Source organism: Ammospiza nelsoni, chromosome 1 (genome assembly GCF_027579445.1).
Source record: "Ammospiza nelsoni isolate bAmmNel1 chromosome 1, bAmmNel1.pri, whole genome shotgun sequence".
Classification (NCBI taxonomy): domain Eukaryota; kingdom Metazoa; phylum Chordata; class Aves; order Passeriformes; family Passerellidae; genus Ammospiza; species Ammospiza nelsoni.
This window is the reverse complement of record NC_080633.1, coordinates 52,897,917-52,916,979: the sequence shown is the minus strand read 5'-3', so window position 1 is coordinate 52,916,979 and position 19,063 is coordinate 52,897,917. Positions and strand designations below refer to the sequence as shown.

The 19,063-nt window shown below is 40.8% G+C and overlaps 1 protein-coding gene across 3 annotated transcripts in view; it reads left to right on the top strand.

Moving 5' to 3' along the window:
- HECW1 (HECT, C2 and WW domain containing E3 ubiquitin protein ligase 1) overlaps positions 1 to 19,063 on the top strand; it is a 253,494-nt gene that overhangs the window by 210,488 nt on the left and 23,943 nt on the right. For all 3 annotated transcript variants that reach the window (XM_059478944.1, XM_059478926.1, XM_059478936.1), the window contains 4 exons: positions 66 to 175; positions 2,287 to 2,407; positions 3,824 to 3,937; positions 6,745 to 6,897. In XM_059478944.1, coding sequence (XP_059334927.1) covers positions 66 to 175; positions 2,287 to 2,407; positions 3,824 to 3,937; positions 6,745 to 6,897 — 498 coding nt within the window. The remainder of the gene's footprint in view (positions 1 to 65; positions 176 to 2,286; positions 2,408 to 3,823; positions 3,938 to 6,744; positions 6,898 to 19,063) is intronic.

Genomic DNA, 19,063 nt, shown 5'->3' with positions numbered 1-19,063 from the left:
CGTATTTACATTCCTTCATGTGATGAATGTGAACTAAATCTCTCCCTATGACTTTTTGCATGCAGCCTTTTTGAAGAGGATATCATGTCCTACATACCACTGCAGGCTGCCTTCCATCCAGGTTACAGTTTTTCTCCTCGCTGCTCACCCTGTTCATCACCCCAAAACTCGCCAGGTAAGGAGATGGGAAAATTAGAACAAAATCTTGCATTTGTGGTATTTCTTCTAATAAATCGAAAAGAGCAGATTCAGAGCCAGCATCAGCTGTCAGCCTGCTAGTTCCAGTGTCCACTCCGAATCTGATCCCAGCTGCTTTTTTTGCTGGATCAGTTTGCAATGCTGCTCTGTGTCTGTTGATACACATACGCCTTTTGATATTGCTGGAAAGGATTGGGAGGTGTACTCCAAGCATAAGTCACTGACATGGAAGCACATTCTTTTTATGTGACAGCAGCCAGGAGCACCTTCCAAATTGAAGGTGTGTTGCAGGGTTCCAGTACCCCTGTAAAGTTCAGTCTCCTCCACTCAGTGTTCCAAAAACTTCTCTTCTTCCCTGGGCACATCTATTTTGAGACCTGAGGGGATCATCTTCATCATCTAGCCTGACCTTCCGTGTTGAACCCATTAACTTAGGTTCGAAAGGAAACATATTTTCTAGAAAGACATACTGTCTGAGAAAGTTATTTCCAGCTGTGCTGTGTCTCTGTAGTTATTGTTTATGCTATAGAAATTTGAGGAGCTAATGTCTCCCTTTTGCCAAGAGACACAACCCCACCACAGTCTCACTGCATGGCTGTGTCAGTGGCCATTTTGAGAGAATCAACAGAAATGTGATCTGAAGAAGTCCATTTTTGGCGGAACTTTTTGGACATGCATTTAAATTATCTGATTTCAAACAAAATTAATGGACAAGAGAAGTTCAAATCTTGGATGTGGATGTGGAAAATGGAAAGGCTTTTTGATGTGAAGAAGTTAAATGCTAAACCCTTCTCTACAGGACAACTGTGTTCTGTCAGAATGTCCTATTTTCATTAATGAGTTTTAACACCATTGTGAGTACAAGTTCCCCCTGTCTACATCAGGACAGGTCATAAGCAAGTCCCCTTCAGGACAAGAATCCAAGTATATGGCACAAATGTCACTTAGGAGACTGTTCTTGTGAAAACACAAGGACAAATACTCATTTCCAGCAACACACTGTCTTCTTGCTAATTTCTGTCCTGGTTATAGAGCCCATGAGAGCACCCCTTCTCTTATGTGCTGGGGAAAAACAGAAGGCTTTGAGAAGAAAGAAGTGTTGCAAGGGATTCTCTTTGTGCTGCATGTATATACTGCAGCATATAAGTACAGCAGCATTTTCTGTTTTACCAGCTGAGACAATAATGTCCTTCCCTCATGGCAGCCACAATACTTTGGGCTCCCACTAAATGTGGGTTTATTTTTCTTTCCTGTGGAACATTTGCTGCCAGATTTTTCATAACAGGGCTGTATTTTACTGTCTTTTGTAATGAGATAGGTAAATGGGATTTCATTAATCCATTATTTGGCCTTTTATGGCATGGCACTTGTTTATACAAAAAGAATAATCTCCTACTTTGAGAATGCAGCCTTCAAAATAAAACAAGTTCCAAATTGCTGAAAAATCTGCTGTTATGTGTGAATCATAATAGGGAAATGTGGCATTTCCTGCTGACAGAAATCCTTTTTGATGCCACAGAGGGATTTTGTGTTGATAGCTGGAAGTGTTTAATATACAGTCAGATTAACACAGGGAAACCTGACTCCCAGCTTGGCTGGGCTGCTAGGCTCCAGTGAGAAGCATTGCTCTGAGTTTCAGAGGTTTAATCCTGCCAAGTAAGGAGATCTCCTATACAATGCAGAGGAGAGAGATCTCTTAAAAGTGCAAAAGGGAAAGAAAACCTAAATGCCACTGATGATGAAAGGTAGATATGTATGTCAGTCTTTCTCATGCCTTTCTGATCCTTCAGTTTCCATTCAGTCACAGCTAAAGGCAGAGGCAACACAAGGACACATACAAGGTGAGCTTAACAGTACTTTTACTGAAGAGGATACAGTCCCTGGAAGTTCATTTCAATCATTGAATTACAGGAACTTACAACTCTATGGATGCCAGATAGAGCAAAACTAGCAGTGAGTGCACTGTATACCTTCAGGAAGTTCCTAACACATTTTTTAACCAGTTCTGTGTGGAAACATCAGCTGCATGATTTGGAAGAATGTCAAGCCCCTTACACCTTAGGATGCTGTATATTTTCCCTCCTCCAGGGTTGCAGCGAGCAAGTGCAAGAGCACCTTCTCCATACAGGAGGGATTTTGAAGCCAAGCTGCGCAATTTCTATCGAAAACTTGAAGCCAAAGGGTATGGGCAAGGTCCAGGGAAAATTAAGTAAGTATTAAAATCATTCAGTTAGTCTAAGGGGACATAGCTTTGTCTTTTGTCATTCACTATCCATGAGGACAGGGATAGGGAGTGTAAAACACCCTGGAGATTGCATTTTTTTACATAACCTCAGGGAAAGATAAGATCTTCATATACTCTGCAAAAGAGTGACCTTCAAGAGGCTTTTGTATGGAAGTTTTCTTCTTAAAGATTCGTATTCTCTTACTCTCCCATTTCTTGCCTATTTAACAGGGATATTCATATTCCTATCTATAATTTGCCAGTAGGAGAATTATCCTTACAGGCAAACACTCACCAGATATTAATAACAGCTATATCATTGTAATGGTGGGATGACTCCAAATTCTTTGGCTCTACATAGCAGTAGATGTGTATAACTCAGGGTATCAGTGTAACTCAGGGCCAGAACAGGATCCTACACAAATTAGTCTGTACATGCAGGTTTAACTTTCCATAGTTCTTTGTGTTGATAGCCCTCCTGGATTTGAACTGGAGAGATTTGTGCCAGTCTTCATGTATTTGGGGTTTTCTGTCATTTGATTGTGGAGTTTCTTTCCATATATCTTGTTAGCTGGCTTTTGAGTCTGTACCAACTTGTGCTCAATCTAGTTATCCAACTTTGCCAAAGGCTGTGGGCTGTTTCTAAGGTATTTCCTGGGCATCTGGTTGAATTTATGCCTCAGGTTGGCTTCCTACCAAAGGACATCTGTTATGGAAAAAATAAAAGTATGAAGCCAAGCAATTTATTCCAGGCAAATGTCATCAGCAAAATGATCTTATAGAGCTGAGGAGTGTTAGCTGGTGGTTACCCCTTTTGGTGTCCTGCTAAATGGGTCCAAGGCAGACACTAAATATATTTTAGAAGGTCTGTTTTAAAGTGTCCGTGAACATATGAACAAGAAGGGTTTCTTGCACAGATGGTGTGTAAAAGTACTATCCATTAAGTTGTTGTAGATATTAGTAAGGGAATGAGAGATGTGTTGTATAAACAGAGGCTGATAACTCCCTTTGCTTCCCCTGCCACAGAGGCAGTATGTCCATGGACATTCACTGGATTAAATCCAGGAAGTGTTTGAGGCCAATTCCGGAAAGCTGGGACTTCATATACAGATGGAACTCACAGCCCCCTCTACCGCATAAATTTGTACATATGGGTGTTGCGGAGAGTCTTAGCAGCAGAGCTTTGAACCTAATCATGGCACTGTGAAGGAATTCACCTTCAGGGCACATAGAAAAGCCAGTGGAAACCCGTAATGGTGAAGTAGCACGGGCACCAGCAGATGCCATTTTATGAACTTCTCTGAGAACCAATGTCTCTCTTTATAGGTGTTGTTTACCTCCAGCCTCACAGGCTCCCGCAAGACCCCATGATCAGATCTTTGTTTCCACCTCCCTTTGCAGGTTGATTATACGGCGTGACCACCTGCTGGAAGGCACCTTCAACCAGGTCATGGCGTATTCCCGCAAGGAGCTCCAGCGCAACAAACTCTACGTCACGTTCGTCGGCGAGGAAGGGTAGGGAACCACACAATGCTCTCAGCTCTGAGGCAGCTGCTGTGTTGCAAAACAACAAGTTGACTAATGCTGAACTGCTCTTGCTATGTAATGTTTTTTTTGGTTTTGTTTTACCCCTGAGTAAGTGATTCATCTTAATCAAGGCAAACATTTGTTAAAAATAACAATAACAATAATACTTCATTTTCCTCTATCACCTTCCGTCTAGATGTCTCAAAGTGACATTTTAAGTGGTTAAATCTATTGTCATCTTGTTTGCTGTAGTTTTTTTGTCAGGCTGGAAGGGAAAACTCAACTCCAGGCCAATATTTACACACTGAATCGGGCTGAAGGCTATAGCTAGAGACCAGACCTTTATCCAGTTTGTTACTCTAACTCTACACAGTAGATCTGGTTTTGCTTTAAAAATTTTAGCTTTGCATGCCAACTAATGATCATTTGTTATCCATATGTGGACTTCTTGTTTCCATCTTAAGTGAGAAGCATTAATGCTGTTTAGTCCTTAAAATTTAATTCGTGCAGTTGGAATCTGAAAGCAATGGAAGTTTCCTGAGAAGGCCTTTTCTCAGGGAGCTTCGTACAACTCTTAAAATCCACGAGCCATTTTCATATGATGAAAGCCAACCCCTGACCTTTTGTTTGTAAGCACAACCTTTCAAATCCACCCTGGCTCACCTCAAGAACTACATTGTAGTTGAGGGTTAATCCACACGCTTTTATAATGGAAAGATATATGACCATTATGTGTGTGTTTCCAGTGTGCCATAGGACAAAAGGCATGAAATTGTATTTCAGTAGCTTTGCATGTAAAGTTTCTTTTGTTCAAAAACCATGTGTGTAGGATTTTGGTCCCAAATGTATCAGACAGTATCTGAGGCAACTCTCAACATGTCCAGCAAATGCTGACACTCTCAGCTCTGAGGTGTCATGGCAAGTGAAGGGCTTCTGTCCCTTGTCTTGGGACACATTATGTACAATGGGAACAGAAGTTGCCAGTCTCAAAGAGAGTCACTTGGTGACCTCAGTATCAGGGTTTTTTCACTCTTACTTTTCATTATCTATGGATTCAATATTGTGTAACAGAGGTCATCTTTCACAGCTGATCTTGCCTCTGGCCTGCAAGTAAAGCAGAAACATGTAGCACACTTCAGTTTATGTTTTTGGAATAGCATTCTGGAATGCTAATACTGGCCAAAGTCATATTGTTTTCTGTGTGGCATGGTGTCCTCAGGAGAAATTACAAACCAATTTGATGTGCAAATTCATTCATTTTTCACTGATTGATTTACATCTGAAGATACATTCCTCTAGGGTTTCTGCTGCTTAATGCAGCAGAATACATTCTGCTGGAAGGACTCCAAGATGCCAATTCCCTACTGATGAGTTGATGCTCTATGGCCACGTGATGCTGTATGGGCATAGCTTTCCACAGTTCAAAGAAAAAGGCCATTGAAAATTAACTATAAAGGCTTTATGATGAGTTAGTGTGTTGCCCAGAAATGCAGTAGCTAGTCTCCCATTGGAGGTTTTTGAACATAGACACACCTTGTTTGTAGTTCTCCAGCCATTATCAGGCTTAACCCAGTACATTGATGTCCATGGAACCAGCCCTGGTCCATGGCTGGCACTGGTGGGTCATGTGGGCTTGTTACCATCCTCTTTTACAGGTGTAGCTTTCATGTCATCACACGATCCCAGAGCTAAAGTTCCTCAAAGAGAGCACTGAATCTCCAGACATAAAACACAGGAGGATGAGCCTGTCTGCCCTTTGCCATATTTCTAGTTGCACAAATCAATCATTCAGCCCCTTTCACTTATGCTTCTATAACTCCATAGCACAGACCATTCCGATCCAGTTGCAGAGCTTTCAACTTACTTTACAATTGTTAAGTAGAAGGAATAGTGTCCACCTCAGAAAATCTTTTGGCACATGTGATATATGGCTACAGATAATTTCTTCATATTGCTACACGTAGGTTTATTTTAGATTGAAAAAACCTACTCACCATTATTAGAGAATGATCTGTTTTTTAATAAATCCACTACGTTTCTCATTTAAAGCATTCAGGAAAAATTTTAGTTTCGTTTTCCTTTTGTTTTCCAAGTTGAGTGTAAAAAATTCAAGGGAAAAAAAGAGGCTTTCTATGGAGCAAATTCATACAACAGCAAAGCTCAATTTAAGGTATACCACATGAAAATAACAGAAAGGGCTTGGATGGAACAAGCAAGGAATTCTGTCTTAAGAGACACAAGTCTGCTGGGATTTGGTCTTGTTCTATATGGTTTCTGTAGCTAAAGAAGCATCCTTGGGGCTAGATTTGGGTACATCTCAGTGTAGGAGGGTCAGAGCAATTTCTGCTTTAGCCCAGGCTTTGTGGTCTGTGAGCCCAGGTGTTAATAGGCAGTTCAAACCCACTCAATAGAGAGCTACCCTTCTGCTGGCCCTGCTGGCCAGGCAGCTGAGGCAAGGCTGAGCCTTGTACATCCAGTTTGCTAAGCTTTTGGAACACAGGAAAGTAAACTACTTAATGTGTCCCAGTTATGATTCCTCCCAGATCAGACTGGATATTGGTGAAGTTTTGGCATTGCAACTTGTTCAGGAATCAAGTTTTGAGACTGGATATTGGTGAAGTTTTGGCATTGCAACTTGTTCAGGAATCAAGTTTTGAGAGGAGAGATAAATCATGTTAGAAACACTTGACTGCACAGGCTGCTGTACTAAGACAGCAGCCAATGTAGGCAAACCCAGGAAATCCACTGAAATGGTAGGGAGCCTCATTTTATCTTTTCTACCTTTTTCTTTCCAGGTTGGACTACAGTGGCCCCTCCCGAGAATTCTTTTTCCTTCTGTCTCAGGAGCTCTTCAATCCCTATTATGGGCTGTTTGAGTACTCAGCCAACGACACCTACACTGTACAGATCAGCCCCATGTCTGCCTTTGTTGAAAATCACCTGGAATGGTAAGAACATTTTATGCAGAGCTGAACAATTGTTCCAGAGCAATAAAAACATGGAAAAGCAAAACAAAAGCTCCCAGTTTAGACTGGAGTACATACAAATATTGCTAATTCTGGGAAGAGGTGGGGAAGTAGGTTGTGAAAAGGAAGAGATGAACTAAGCATAAATACAAGATCAGGCTCTGAAAAAGCAGTTGTGATGAAGTACTACTATTAAAATATCCTGCTGGCATTACTTGGGACTTGATGTTTGCAAACTTCTGTGTGAACATAAAAAGGACAGGGAGAAGAGCTCTGCTTAATCTAGTCTTCATCTTCCTGGTGCCTTTCTAAGAAGAGCCAGTATGACTTTCTATACATCACACAGCATTGTGTTTTTAAGCTGTGTAGTGTTCTCTGAGACCCACATTGCTGCTCTGTTACTACCACAGGCCTTAAAAAAGGCCCAGAGAAAGCAGTGTCCCTTTTCTTCCCTAACAGTGTCCCTGCTTGTCTGGGGCAAGGCCGTAAGAGTGAGCAGATATTTTAGCTTACTAAGTATGTAGACGAATTTCTGATCTTGTTTCTTTATCAAAAGTTCTGAAAGCATATTGTGATGTCCTCATTTTCTCTTTCTGCCTTCAGATCTGTCTGTCTTTGGGAGTTGTTTTCACTTTGGTAGTTTCAGATGTGGTTAAGTGAAGCATAGGCTCCGAGCCCCGGGCATCACTTGGTCCCTTGTGGGATTTCATTGTGTCAAACAAGTGCTGCCACATGGACTTGTTCCTATGATGGTTTTCTTTGTCAATCTTACTGGCTCCTCTCAGAGATCCTTTTCTTAAAATGGGAGGCAAGCCCCTTTTAAATTGCAAATAGTACATGTTCCTTCACTCTTGTGAACAGATCCCCCTTTGCTTGGCTTACAGCAGGTGGGAGATCATAAGCAGTTGTGCTGTCACCACTGTTAAAGTTACCCAGGGGAAAAGGAATGTTGCTTGGGACTAGCATGGTTTCTAAATTGTTGGAATTTTTTTTGTATTATCATTTCCAGCAGTGGAGCTAACAATGATCTTTGCTTTAGAGTGTTTCTCTACTGACATGAGCAGGAGGAGAGCAGCTTGATTCTTACAGCTTGTTCACCTCCCACTGCAATCCTGTTCATTAGACATTATCTGGAGCCTTCCTAGTTTTCAAGAAGAAATAAAGTCTGTCCTGTGTCCTACCTTAACAGACAGCATGGATAAACTTCTGATTTAGGAGGCTGTTATTTGTGGAGATGCATTTTGACTTCCAGGCAGAGAGCCAACTAGGCAGGTGCAAACCCACGATCATTCTGCCCACATAGTGATAAAGTTTTTTCATAGCCTCCTCTGTGTCCAGAGATGGTGTTGCCATGTTATCTCAGCAGCAGGTAAAACGTGCCCTTGGCTCTCATGTGTTATAAACACTGTCCTAGCAAAGAGTTGCAGTTTTCTTAAATGATAAATTCTACTGCAAAACATATATTCTGTGTTTGATCCCTTCATTTTGTTCTTCTGTGCCTTGGGAGATTTTAACATGAAAGAGGCAGGTTTTTAAAGGTGTCCTGGGTATACAGAACAGCAGAAAGAACACCTAATATGATTTTCCTGTAGCAGTTAGCATTTAACTCAAAAATCAACAGCAGTTAGACACATGGGCTGTTTCTCCAACTGCACATATCAATCCAGCTTCTTGCATGCAGAATGTTATTTGGCCTTCAGACATTTTGTTTTCCTATTTTTAAGAAGATAAATTTGGCCTCTTGGCCTGCAGAAGGAAATAATGCTATGAATGAAGAGGCTTGCACATGCAATATTGTAAATAGGGCAAGATTGCATGACCCAAGGGAAAGATAAACAATCCAGTCTGTGCTTGGAAATATTTCATGAACCTGTTATGGAAATAATTGCCTGAGACCAGCAGTTTATAATTAGCCTGATAGGTTTCATGATTGGCTTGTAGATATCTAGACATTCTAAATGTTTTTATACTGTGTGACTGATCTCAGCTATTCATTTGTAACCCTAGAGTTCTATGTTCAGAATTCTGTGCAGCCAGCAAAGATAGGAATTGGATCAACCTTCTTGAAACTGAGTACAGTTTTCCCATTAAGGCTTTACAAGCTAACTTCTGTGAGGACTCTGTACTAACTGCCTTGTTGCTGTTTGTTCCTGAGGAATGAGGTTTTCTGGTGTTCCCAGGCTTTCTTCATTCTCATCAAAGTCAGAGCTAGAACTTCTGTTTCTCAAATTTACTTGTTGATAAGATTCCAGCAGAGCCTTCTCCCTGTCACATGCCAGAAATAGACATCACTTTCCTGTTCTCAAATCGGTTATGAAGCACCAGCTAACACAGATGAATCAGTCTGAGAGTTCCAGGGTCACAGGTAATTAATATTCATAGTCTTTTCAAAGCTTGAAGTCTGATGTCAGTCATGAAAACCACACAACCACAATTGGGTTAGATTTGCAGATTTCTTCAACTGGTTGGTATGGTTTTTGGTGCTGTGGGGCTTGTTATTTATGTGAAATCTACCCTTGGCATGTTTTTCTCTCTGGTACTTCTGCAAGACCTCTCCAGACACAGATATTTAAAGAAACAGAGCTAGTAAAAAAAATGCTTTCAAAATTATTTTACATTTTCTTAAGTGAACAGTGATAAATTTGAGATAAATGCAAGAAAATGCAAAGATGTGAAGTTTTATTCATATTGGCAGGATGGAGAAATGCACTGCTCCTTTTCCACAGCCTAAAAGTTACAGTTCTGCCCCTTTTAGTGGCTTATTTCATGCTTTGCTCTTTGTACAAACAGCATTCTGAGTCCAAAATGAGCACATCAAAGCACAGACTAGTTGTATGTATGCCAAGTTAAGAAAGAGACATAATGACTGGAAAATATTTCTCATTTATGGAGAAACTGAGATTTAACACCTTTCCTGCAAGCTTCCATTGAATAAGACTTTTTCCTTCAGTTGACATATGTGCATACTGAACACACAAAATATAAGATATCACACATTTTTAAAGTTAAAATATTTTAAATCCCTTTCTATCTGAAAGGACAGGTACAACTCCTAGACCAAAGAAGTTTGATGATATGTTTTTATCTGCATGCTACAGAATGTACCTGAAGCTCATAGCCAGAAAAGCTGCTTTTAATCCGTGCCAGTAATGAGCCATTCTGTCTGGTCTAGGTAAATGTGTCTAGCTTTTTGCCTAGATATTTGAAAACATCTTCTGAAATACACCCCCACTGGAGGTACTTCACCCTTTTCCACACAAGTGGGCAAAATGTGGAACAAAAGAAAAAAATGTGAAAACAAGCCCAGCCTCTGCATAAAAAGCCAAATGGCCTAGACAGAAAAAAATCTTTCACAGACATTCATTTGGAGATCTGAGGGATCTTAACTTGAAACATCTTTTTTCTGTGTTTTCATTGTGAATTAGTAACAGCATGGGTTTTTGTAATAGTAAGCATTTGTGGACCTTGCTGTGACATTTATGCAGCCAGAGAGCAGCACCCCAGTGCTACAGTTATCTTAGAGGCATTTACAGCTTGCTAATCATACTTACCATTTTGTATCCGTCTCAGAGAAGCCCTGTTGTATTTTCTTTGTTTTAATTCATATGAAAATTAATGCATTTGTTTATCAGACCCTTTAGAAAGTTGAAGACCTGTGAGTAAAATGTTTTTGTTCAGAATCCTGCTGAAGGCCACAGACATGATAGACCCAATGCTCAGATCTCCAGAAGCTGTAGATTATTGCTGGCCACGTTGTCCTAATGAACTCTATAACTTGATGTTCATTTAAAACTGCTTTGGGATAGAACTTTCTTCATTCATTTCCCATAATGAATTTTCTTTGTTCTCTCCAGTCCTCCTTCTCATATTCTTGTCTGTGCCACTGAGCAGAGTCAAACAGAAGACTTGCATTTATATCTGCATCTCACTCTGCAGGCAGATGGAAGCCTGGTGCACCCATTCTCCATGCAGACAGGATCTTGCTTTCCCTGTGCTCCAAGTCAGCTGACATGGTCACTGCAACTGGCTGAGCTGAGCAAACACATGCTGTCTCCCATCAGGGCTGATTGCTTCAGGCATGGCAGTGCCTCTCTTGCTTTTACGTGTTCTGGCACACAGGCAAAGGCAGCTCCCTTTGCCTACACGATGCTGTGGGGGCAGAGCCCCAGCCAACCTCTGAGGATCCCTTTTATTTATTTTGTGTAAATGAGAAACCACATAACCAGCACTATCCATCTCTAGCGTGCTAGAGAATGCAGGGTGTTGTTTTTTTTCCGTTTTTTTGTTATAATAAACCCAAGGAGAACTGAGAATGTTGCAACTTCAGCTGTCTTTTCTCCTTAGAGAGCTTGGTTGGTTTTCTTACCCCAGTTTCCTTATGAGTTGTGCCTTGTGCATTTGCCCTGCCTATCCATCAGACAGATTCCTAATCAGTTTTAAGACCTGTCTGACAGGAAGGTAAATGTCTTGAAGATAATAATTTCCTAAAAGCTTTGTCAAACTTGTGTCTGTGAGAAGGACAGATCCACGGAAGAGTGGCTCAGAGAGGTGGGGGGAGAGCTCAGCAGGGATGTGTGCTGTCTGTCCTCACAGCTGGCCATGTGCTGTCTGTCCTCACAGCTGGCCAGGCAGCATAAGTGAGCCGACAGGTCCATCCCAGGCACAGGATGCAAAGCAGGCACATTGTCTTGCTTGGTAGCTCGGGGATGTGAGGCAGAGCTGTGCATGCTCAGGGGAGACAGAAGGGAGAAACTGGAGATACTCCAAAGCCTGGGAAGTGCTAGCAGAAATGTGGAGGAGGAACTGGAGCTACTGCAGTGTGGTAATGTGGGGCCATCAGAGGCAGATCTATAGGAAACAAACCTCTGATAATCCTTCTACACAGAGATTGACTTATTTCAATTAAAGTGTTTTTAAAGAAAGTGACAAATTGCCTTATGAGCTAATGGGTTGTATTCCAATGCAGACCAGCTCATGGGATGGATTTAGACACAGTCCCTGGCTCTTTATAGAAACAGTGGAGAAATGTAGTCACAGCATCTAAGCAGGAGGTCTGGAAACAGCCATTACTCCTCTCCACAGACTGAAGGGAGCTCTTGGGAATACGTGGTCTGAATTACTCAGGAATCTCTCTGACTTTTCAGCTGTTGTGGCAGGCAACCTACATAGGGCCCAATACCTGCTCAGTCAGGGAGTTAGAAACACTGAGTCTGGTTTTGGGCTTAAAAGGGCTACTTGTGTGGGTCTGCATTTGGGGAAGGAATTAGTTTAGGAGACCAATTTTGCAGCTGTCTTGAAAGGGCCTGTTTGTGCTAAACATTGAAAAATCATCCCCTAAAAACTCAGATAATGCACCCCAGAGTGAGGCATCAAGCTACATCCAGTTGTTTTTGAAATTAGATGATTGCCTGGTTGCCTCAGTTTCCATCTGAAGAGATTTCCTAGTATGTAATCAACTTGAATTCCGTTTGATGTACAGTACTGCTTGGAACTGCTTTGAAATTTTCAGATGAAAGGCACCATAGAAAACCAAAGCATTTAATGTTATGTTAGACCATAAATTTTAATTACTAGCAATATCTTATTTTAAATAAATTATGTCTGCATGAGAAATTTTCAAGCACTATTGTAAATCTTCTGGACAAGAATTATATTAAAATAAATGTGCAGCTGAAATAATTTATAAGACCTTTTCACTGTGTGAAAAGGGTATGTTACTGAAATGCCTTCTTGCTGCTGTACTGTGATCTCTCTCAATGCCTCCTGTACTTAAGTAAACTTTGATTTTCCCATTAAGTTTGATGTATGACTGTATCACATACAGCCTGCCTCAACAGCTGGTTAATTATTTATTAAGGGTCAGGAGGAATTGGAAGATTAAAGGCAAACCAAAAATGAAGGAGAAAAAAACATTCTTCCTAACTGAGCTTGTACAGCAACCATTTTTTCTTTTATAAAAGGTTCTGCTTTATATTTACCTTACTCTTGACTTTCTCTCTCTTACTAGAGAATTTTTTCCAAGATCTTTTGAGGATCAAAATGGTTTTGCTTTATGAGTTGAAAGAAGAGATGTCTCTCACAGTCTCTACCCCTTTTCCCTTCCCTGAGTCTCAGAGTCTCTCTAGCACTTCTTCCAAATTAGAGTTTGATTTGAGGGAAAGGCGGCTCTTCTGTTTTGTTCTGTATTTACAAAAGTCATATTTATGGGTTTTTCCCTTGCTTAGGGCCATTTAGTCTTTTGCAATGCTGCAGATTAAATCTGCCCATGGTAGGGAGGCTTCCCATGAAAATCTCTGTAGTTCTGCACCTTGCATGTGGCAGAGGAGAAAAGCGTAAGGTCCAGGCTGTCCCCAGGCACGTGGGCCTGCAGGGAAGCAGCAGGATGGGCAGTGATTGTCTGTGTATTGGTAGTGGTGAAAAACTCCCTGGGAGTGATGAATGTTGTCGTATCTCCTGTCCCAGTCCCACTGGAATGGCAAGGCTGAGCTGTCACTATGAAGTATTGCTCAGTCATCATTCCCCTCCTTACTTCTCACTGTGTTTTATTCAGACTTCAGCAAGGTAAAGAAAATTCAGCTAAAGCAGGTGCAGAAATTCCCAAGATAATCTTCTTTCGTAAGCAACACAATTCATACATCAAAAAGACTGCTTGTAGAGCAATATTGTTTTCAGTAAATCACCCAAATTCATTTTGGGTATTTTTGAGTAGCAAAGGCATTTCTGTTTCCGTAGCCTCTCCCTGGGATGTTATGAAAGTTAGATGTTTCATTTGTTCATTGAAAGTTGTTCTTAGTTTCAGTATGTTACCTTAGTGTTACATTGAATTCCAGAAAAGGAGAATATTAAAGATTTAATTTTATCTGATATGTATGTTTTTGAAGGGAGAAATGTAATGTTTGTCAGTTTGCCCCAGCTTGGAAGAGGAACATTTTTCAAAATTCCCATAAAGTTATGGAGGATGAGAAAAATCCTAAGCTGTTCACCCTCTATAAGAAAAGTTCACGTGATAGCAAGAATACAGAAGTATACATTCAGTATCTCGTGGCTCATTGAAGGAAGCTTTTTACACTGTGACTTATTCTTCCATTCCAGAGAATGGCAGACTAGAAACTGGAATTATTTAATTGTGTTGGAAAGATTTGTAAAGAAAAGTAAAAAAATTTTCTTAGGCTTCAGAACACAAATGCAAACGTTCTGCTATTCTGCATGTTCCCAGAAGAGGATCAGAGTGGTCAGTTTGCAGTGGTATTAATAAAAGTTGGAAGTATTCAATGATTTGCAAAACAAGACTTGTAAGAGACTGCCCAGCAATTCATGGCATGTCTGAATATCAGCACACAGATTTCTGACATTACTCAATTGAGAATCCTCATCCTGAGAGACAGGCATCCTTAGCTGAGTTGCAGCACAGTGCAGACCCAAGTGTGTGGCTTTGGACAGGGGTGGCAAGTCCAGAGGGCTCTGCACTGCCTGTGAGCTGTTTGCAGTTAGCTCAAGGATATCTGCATCACCTCTCACCATGCAGGGTAAACATTCCTGGGTGCTTACCAGGACTTTATGATGAGCAGTCTCTCTCATGCTTAAATACCCCAGACAGGCTGGAAAGGATGTGCCTCCTTTGAGAATAAGTCAGTTATTGTGGCTGCAGTGTTTGTAGTTAGCCATTGAAGGAAAATGTGCAGTCATGCAGCTTGTGTTTTTATGACCCTCATGTCTGGCAGATGACTAAATCTGTGATTTCCCTGTAGCTTGACTAGTTTGTTTCAACACATGGCAAAGCTATGGAAAGCAAACATAAGTCATATGATGTCTGAAACTTCACCAATTCATAGGTTTGTAAAGTGCCCACCAACAACTCTTCCAAAGTCTTTGACTGAGAAATCAAAGTCTTTGATGAAAATGTACTTTTGCTTGTTTGAAATAGAACAACCCATAACCATCAAACTGAACTGATCTATGAGGAACTGATGATACACTGATAAACATATAAAATGTCAAATAGACTAAACAACTAAAATGGAGAAGGGACTCAGAGGACTGTGATTCCATTGCTCTCTCTATCACTTGTTTTCTGGATACCTTCAGATAAGGTATTCTACTTTTGTATTTAAGTTTTGTCAATTTTCATGTGAAATATTGGCACTGATCTCCTCTGGAAGTTGATCTCTCTGCTTTGAAATTCCCGGTAAGCAATAAAGTCTAGGATCTGAGAATCACAAAATGTAGGGGTTTGTTGTCTGCTAGCCAGTAGTTCATACCTCGGTGTGTATCCCCTCCATAGCTGCTGGGCAGAGGAGTGTTTGCCAAGAGTCTCCCAGGCCAGTGTGTCTCATCCCTTGTACCAGCAAGAGAAGCTAAAGGCAACCTGGTGCTGATGGAGGTTAGTGGTGCTCGTGCTGCTGTGTTCTGGCAGGGGTTCTCTCACAGGGGGATGACTGTGCATCATAGTCATGAGGCTGAGAGCTGGCTCTGCAAGCAGAGATGGCCACTTCAGCGCTTGCACACTCCTCCTCTCCTCCTCCAAACCCCTGCATTCGTGGAACCTGTTACTGGTAAAATGATACCTAGCATAGATTTCTTCTTACAGAGGGAGACCATGTTCATTTTAAATCTCCTTACTAGTTTAAAGGCAGACCTGGAAATCAGCTCTCTGCTTCCAGCACTTGGTGTCTCTGGTGCTCAGACAGCCCATGACACCGAGGCTGGTGTGCCTGCCATGGCCCCATGCAGAGGAATTCCTGCTCCTGCAGTGAGAACTTCTGGCACAGTTCAGCTGATGTGCAAGAAGGCAGTGCCAGCAACTCCAGTGTGGGCCTTCCTGACTTGGCTGCAGTGCTGAGCTAATGCAGCTGGAGCCCTTTGTCCTGTGAGCGTTTATCTGGAGCTACTGTGCGGAGGAAAGGAACCATCTGATGGATTGTGTTGAAGAGAAACCCAAGGGGATTTTATGAATTTCCCTTATCTACATTATCTTTGCCTCTCATTTTTCTGGATAAAGCAGAATAGCCTGCAGCTTTTGCCATAAATTCATGCTTTCTTCTCTGTGACACAATTAGTCTTTTAACCTTTTCTGTCAGTTCTTTTGTGGTGGATATAGCCAGGATATAAGAAAGATTAAAAGATATTCTGAGTGAACAAATGGCTAGATTAGGGACAAGGAAAAGACTTGAAGGATCTGATTAGGTTAAATAAAGAAGCAATAAGGTTTGGATTATCTCTTTGTTTTTCAGTTGCTGGTAATTTAGGCTTCAGGAATGGTTTGAGGTTTAGTTGCTAATTTAGGATGCATGAGCTCCAGAGATTTAAAAGGACATGGATAGCTCACATTTCCATCACATGTAAGCAATAGTTCTTTTTCATGTGGCTACTCCTTGGTACTAAGAAATGTGTTCTACTTGCAGATAGATCCAGAGAATGGAAGTAGGACTTACTGAAGTGCCAGTAATGTACTGACCTTTTGCAGCAGAAAATATATGCACAAATTAGCAATAAAATGAGAGATTGACTCACATAAAGTTACTCATCATATGAAACTCTGGTGCCCACCAAAACTAAAAATATCTAAAGAAAGGCTTGTTTTCATCTAAAGAAAATTATCTGTTCAGTATTTCAAATGTAAAGGAATTTTATTCGTACCAATTTGCTTTTCTTTCTGAAAATAATTTTTCATCCTTTTTCTTTTCTTATTTAATTTCAGTTCTTGGGTGATGCACCTATATTTCTCATCCTTTCTGAGCACTATCTTTGTATTTTATGACACTGCACAAGCAGGTTTGCTGGACTGTTCCACTTTACAGTAGGGGCTGCTTAAGAGAGGCTAGTGCTTTCTTAAATGAGTGTAACAAATTTCCTTGAAAATATCAATAAAACTCCTAAGTTTTATAGGCATAATAAGCAGATAGGATTATCAAAGAGAGGCTCATGGAATATGCTTCTTGATCTTTTGATGCCTGAATGAAATGCCTTGGTTCTGAGTAGCATGTATCCTCTATTAAATCCCAGTCACATTTTCTGGGGCAGCAGGAACCAATCCCTGTAGATTCTTAACTATTTAAGGTTCATCAGTTTCCAGGGTGGAAATCTGCACACACAGTTGGTCCATGTTAGTAGTCCTAAATGTTTTCTTTAAATTTTAATTGAAAAATGGGTTGAAAAAATGAAGCTTACCTGACAGAGTTTTCTGTGGTTTCACAGTGAGGAAGTATGGAGTTTCCCCTTACAAACTCAGTCAACCTGGAATGAAAACCTGGAATGAATTTTGACCATATATGAGATAAGATCCATTTCAGTATTTAGAACATAATGCACAGGAAGTAAAACCAAAACCTGGTTGGGGTGAGTCATTACCATTCCTTCAAAAGAAGCTTGTAGGGATCTAGTGTAAGCTCTCATGTGGGATGCCAGTGTAGTTTGATACTGGAGTCAGTGCAGCATTGGGAGATGCTGTGCAAATGTGACCCAACACTGTATCTTGGTCTCTCTAAGATCTTGATCTCTCTAAAGAATCTTCATATTAGAGATGGATATAAGAAAAGAAGATGAGCCAACAGTTCTCCTGTTACTCCTTACATTGGAATTCTCCTCTATGACTAATTTAGGAGTTATTTTACCTTTTCTCTTTAATGTGCTAAGATTTCATGAACTCCTGTCTCCAGCATTTGTAAGAGCCATTCCTTTCATATTAATGACACATGAGGTCATCAGATTCCTGAACTGAAGAGGCATGGTGCTGGAATGCCACAGCATCCACCTCTGAACCTGCAGACACACGGAGCACATTTGCCACAAGGCCAAATGACACGGTGGCAAAGAGGAGTCTGCAGAGTTTGCAGATGCAAGTCAGATAAAGAGAACACGTGAGCTGTCCCAGCCTGCATGGCTCAGCCTTCCTGACAGAAGAATGCTTCATGTCATCCCATTAGCCCCTTCAGATGTTCTTTCATTTGAGTGAGCAGGGGTTACATGTGCACACCAAATTAAAGAAAGGCATTTGTTAATGAGGGCTGATAGACAGAGGTGTGGATTTGATCCACTGACAAGGTTTTGTAGAGGTGACCTGATCTTCTGCTAGATCATTTCTCTGTAGGTGTAGCTCATGTAGCACATGTTGGCCATGTCCTGCACTGAGCCAACACAAGGATGGGTACTTCCAACATCTAGACACAGACCTCTGGAGCATGTGCCTGACACACTGCCAGTATTGCTTAAAATTCTTAATGTATGAGTCCAGGCACAGTTGTTGTAACTATCTTGGTGGTCGACTCTTTTTGCAAAATACACATTCTTACCATTTTCATGCATTAAAAGAAGAAGTTCTTTTTCTAAAAATTGCTAGTGCTGGTGATAACACCAAAATTCAGAAATCATAGACTCAGTACATCTTCCTCTGCATGTTGTGTCCCCCTTCATATCAAAAGATTGCAAATCACAAAATTTTAGACTATAAAAATTGATTTTTAATTCCTTTAATCAGCAGTTTCTCACCTTCAGGTTGTTCACAAGTGTCTTCATAACAATGGTAGTTTTAACAGTGCTTTAAACAAGCTGTACCACAACCTCTTGAATCCATGATGCTCAGTTTCCTACAAATTTTTGTTTCATGACTGAATTCTCTGTTGTCTAATGAGATGCATGCTCAAGGTGAAGTATTTGCCATGACGGTGCCTTTATAAATATTTTCCTCTTGTAAGAATCTCTGGTATCCATAACGATTGAGATTACATCCAGTCTCTCCCACTGTGAAAGGACTAATAGGCTCTCCAGGTGGATCCACCTGACAAATATCATTTGTCCTCAGAGGAGCTGCCAAGGACAGAAACCCTGGACCACAGTGTAGCCTCGTTTGCTCAGCTTGTCTTTCAGGTGGCCAAAAGTTCATCTGCATGATTAAACAGTTAGGAGTTTTAAAACTGGTGCAACAGAATGTGTACATTTCACTTACAGAAAGCAAATCTTGTGAAAGGAAAGTGACATTTTCAAATTTGATGTGAACCATGCTATATTTATATCTCTCAAGCCCTACTTTGAATATTTTTTCACAAGCTACTGTACCAAGAAGGGCACATTTAAATGCAGCTGATGTATTTGAGTGATATAAGGTTTGCAGGATTTTCAATCTTTTTTATTTAATCAGGTGCATCCTCTTTTT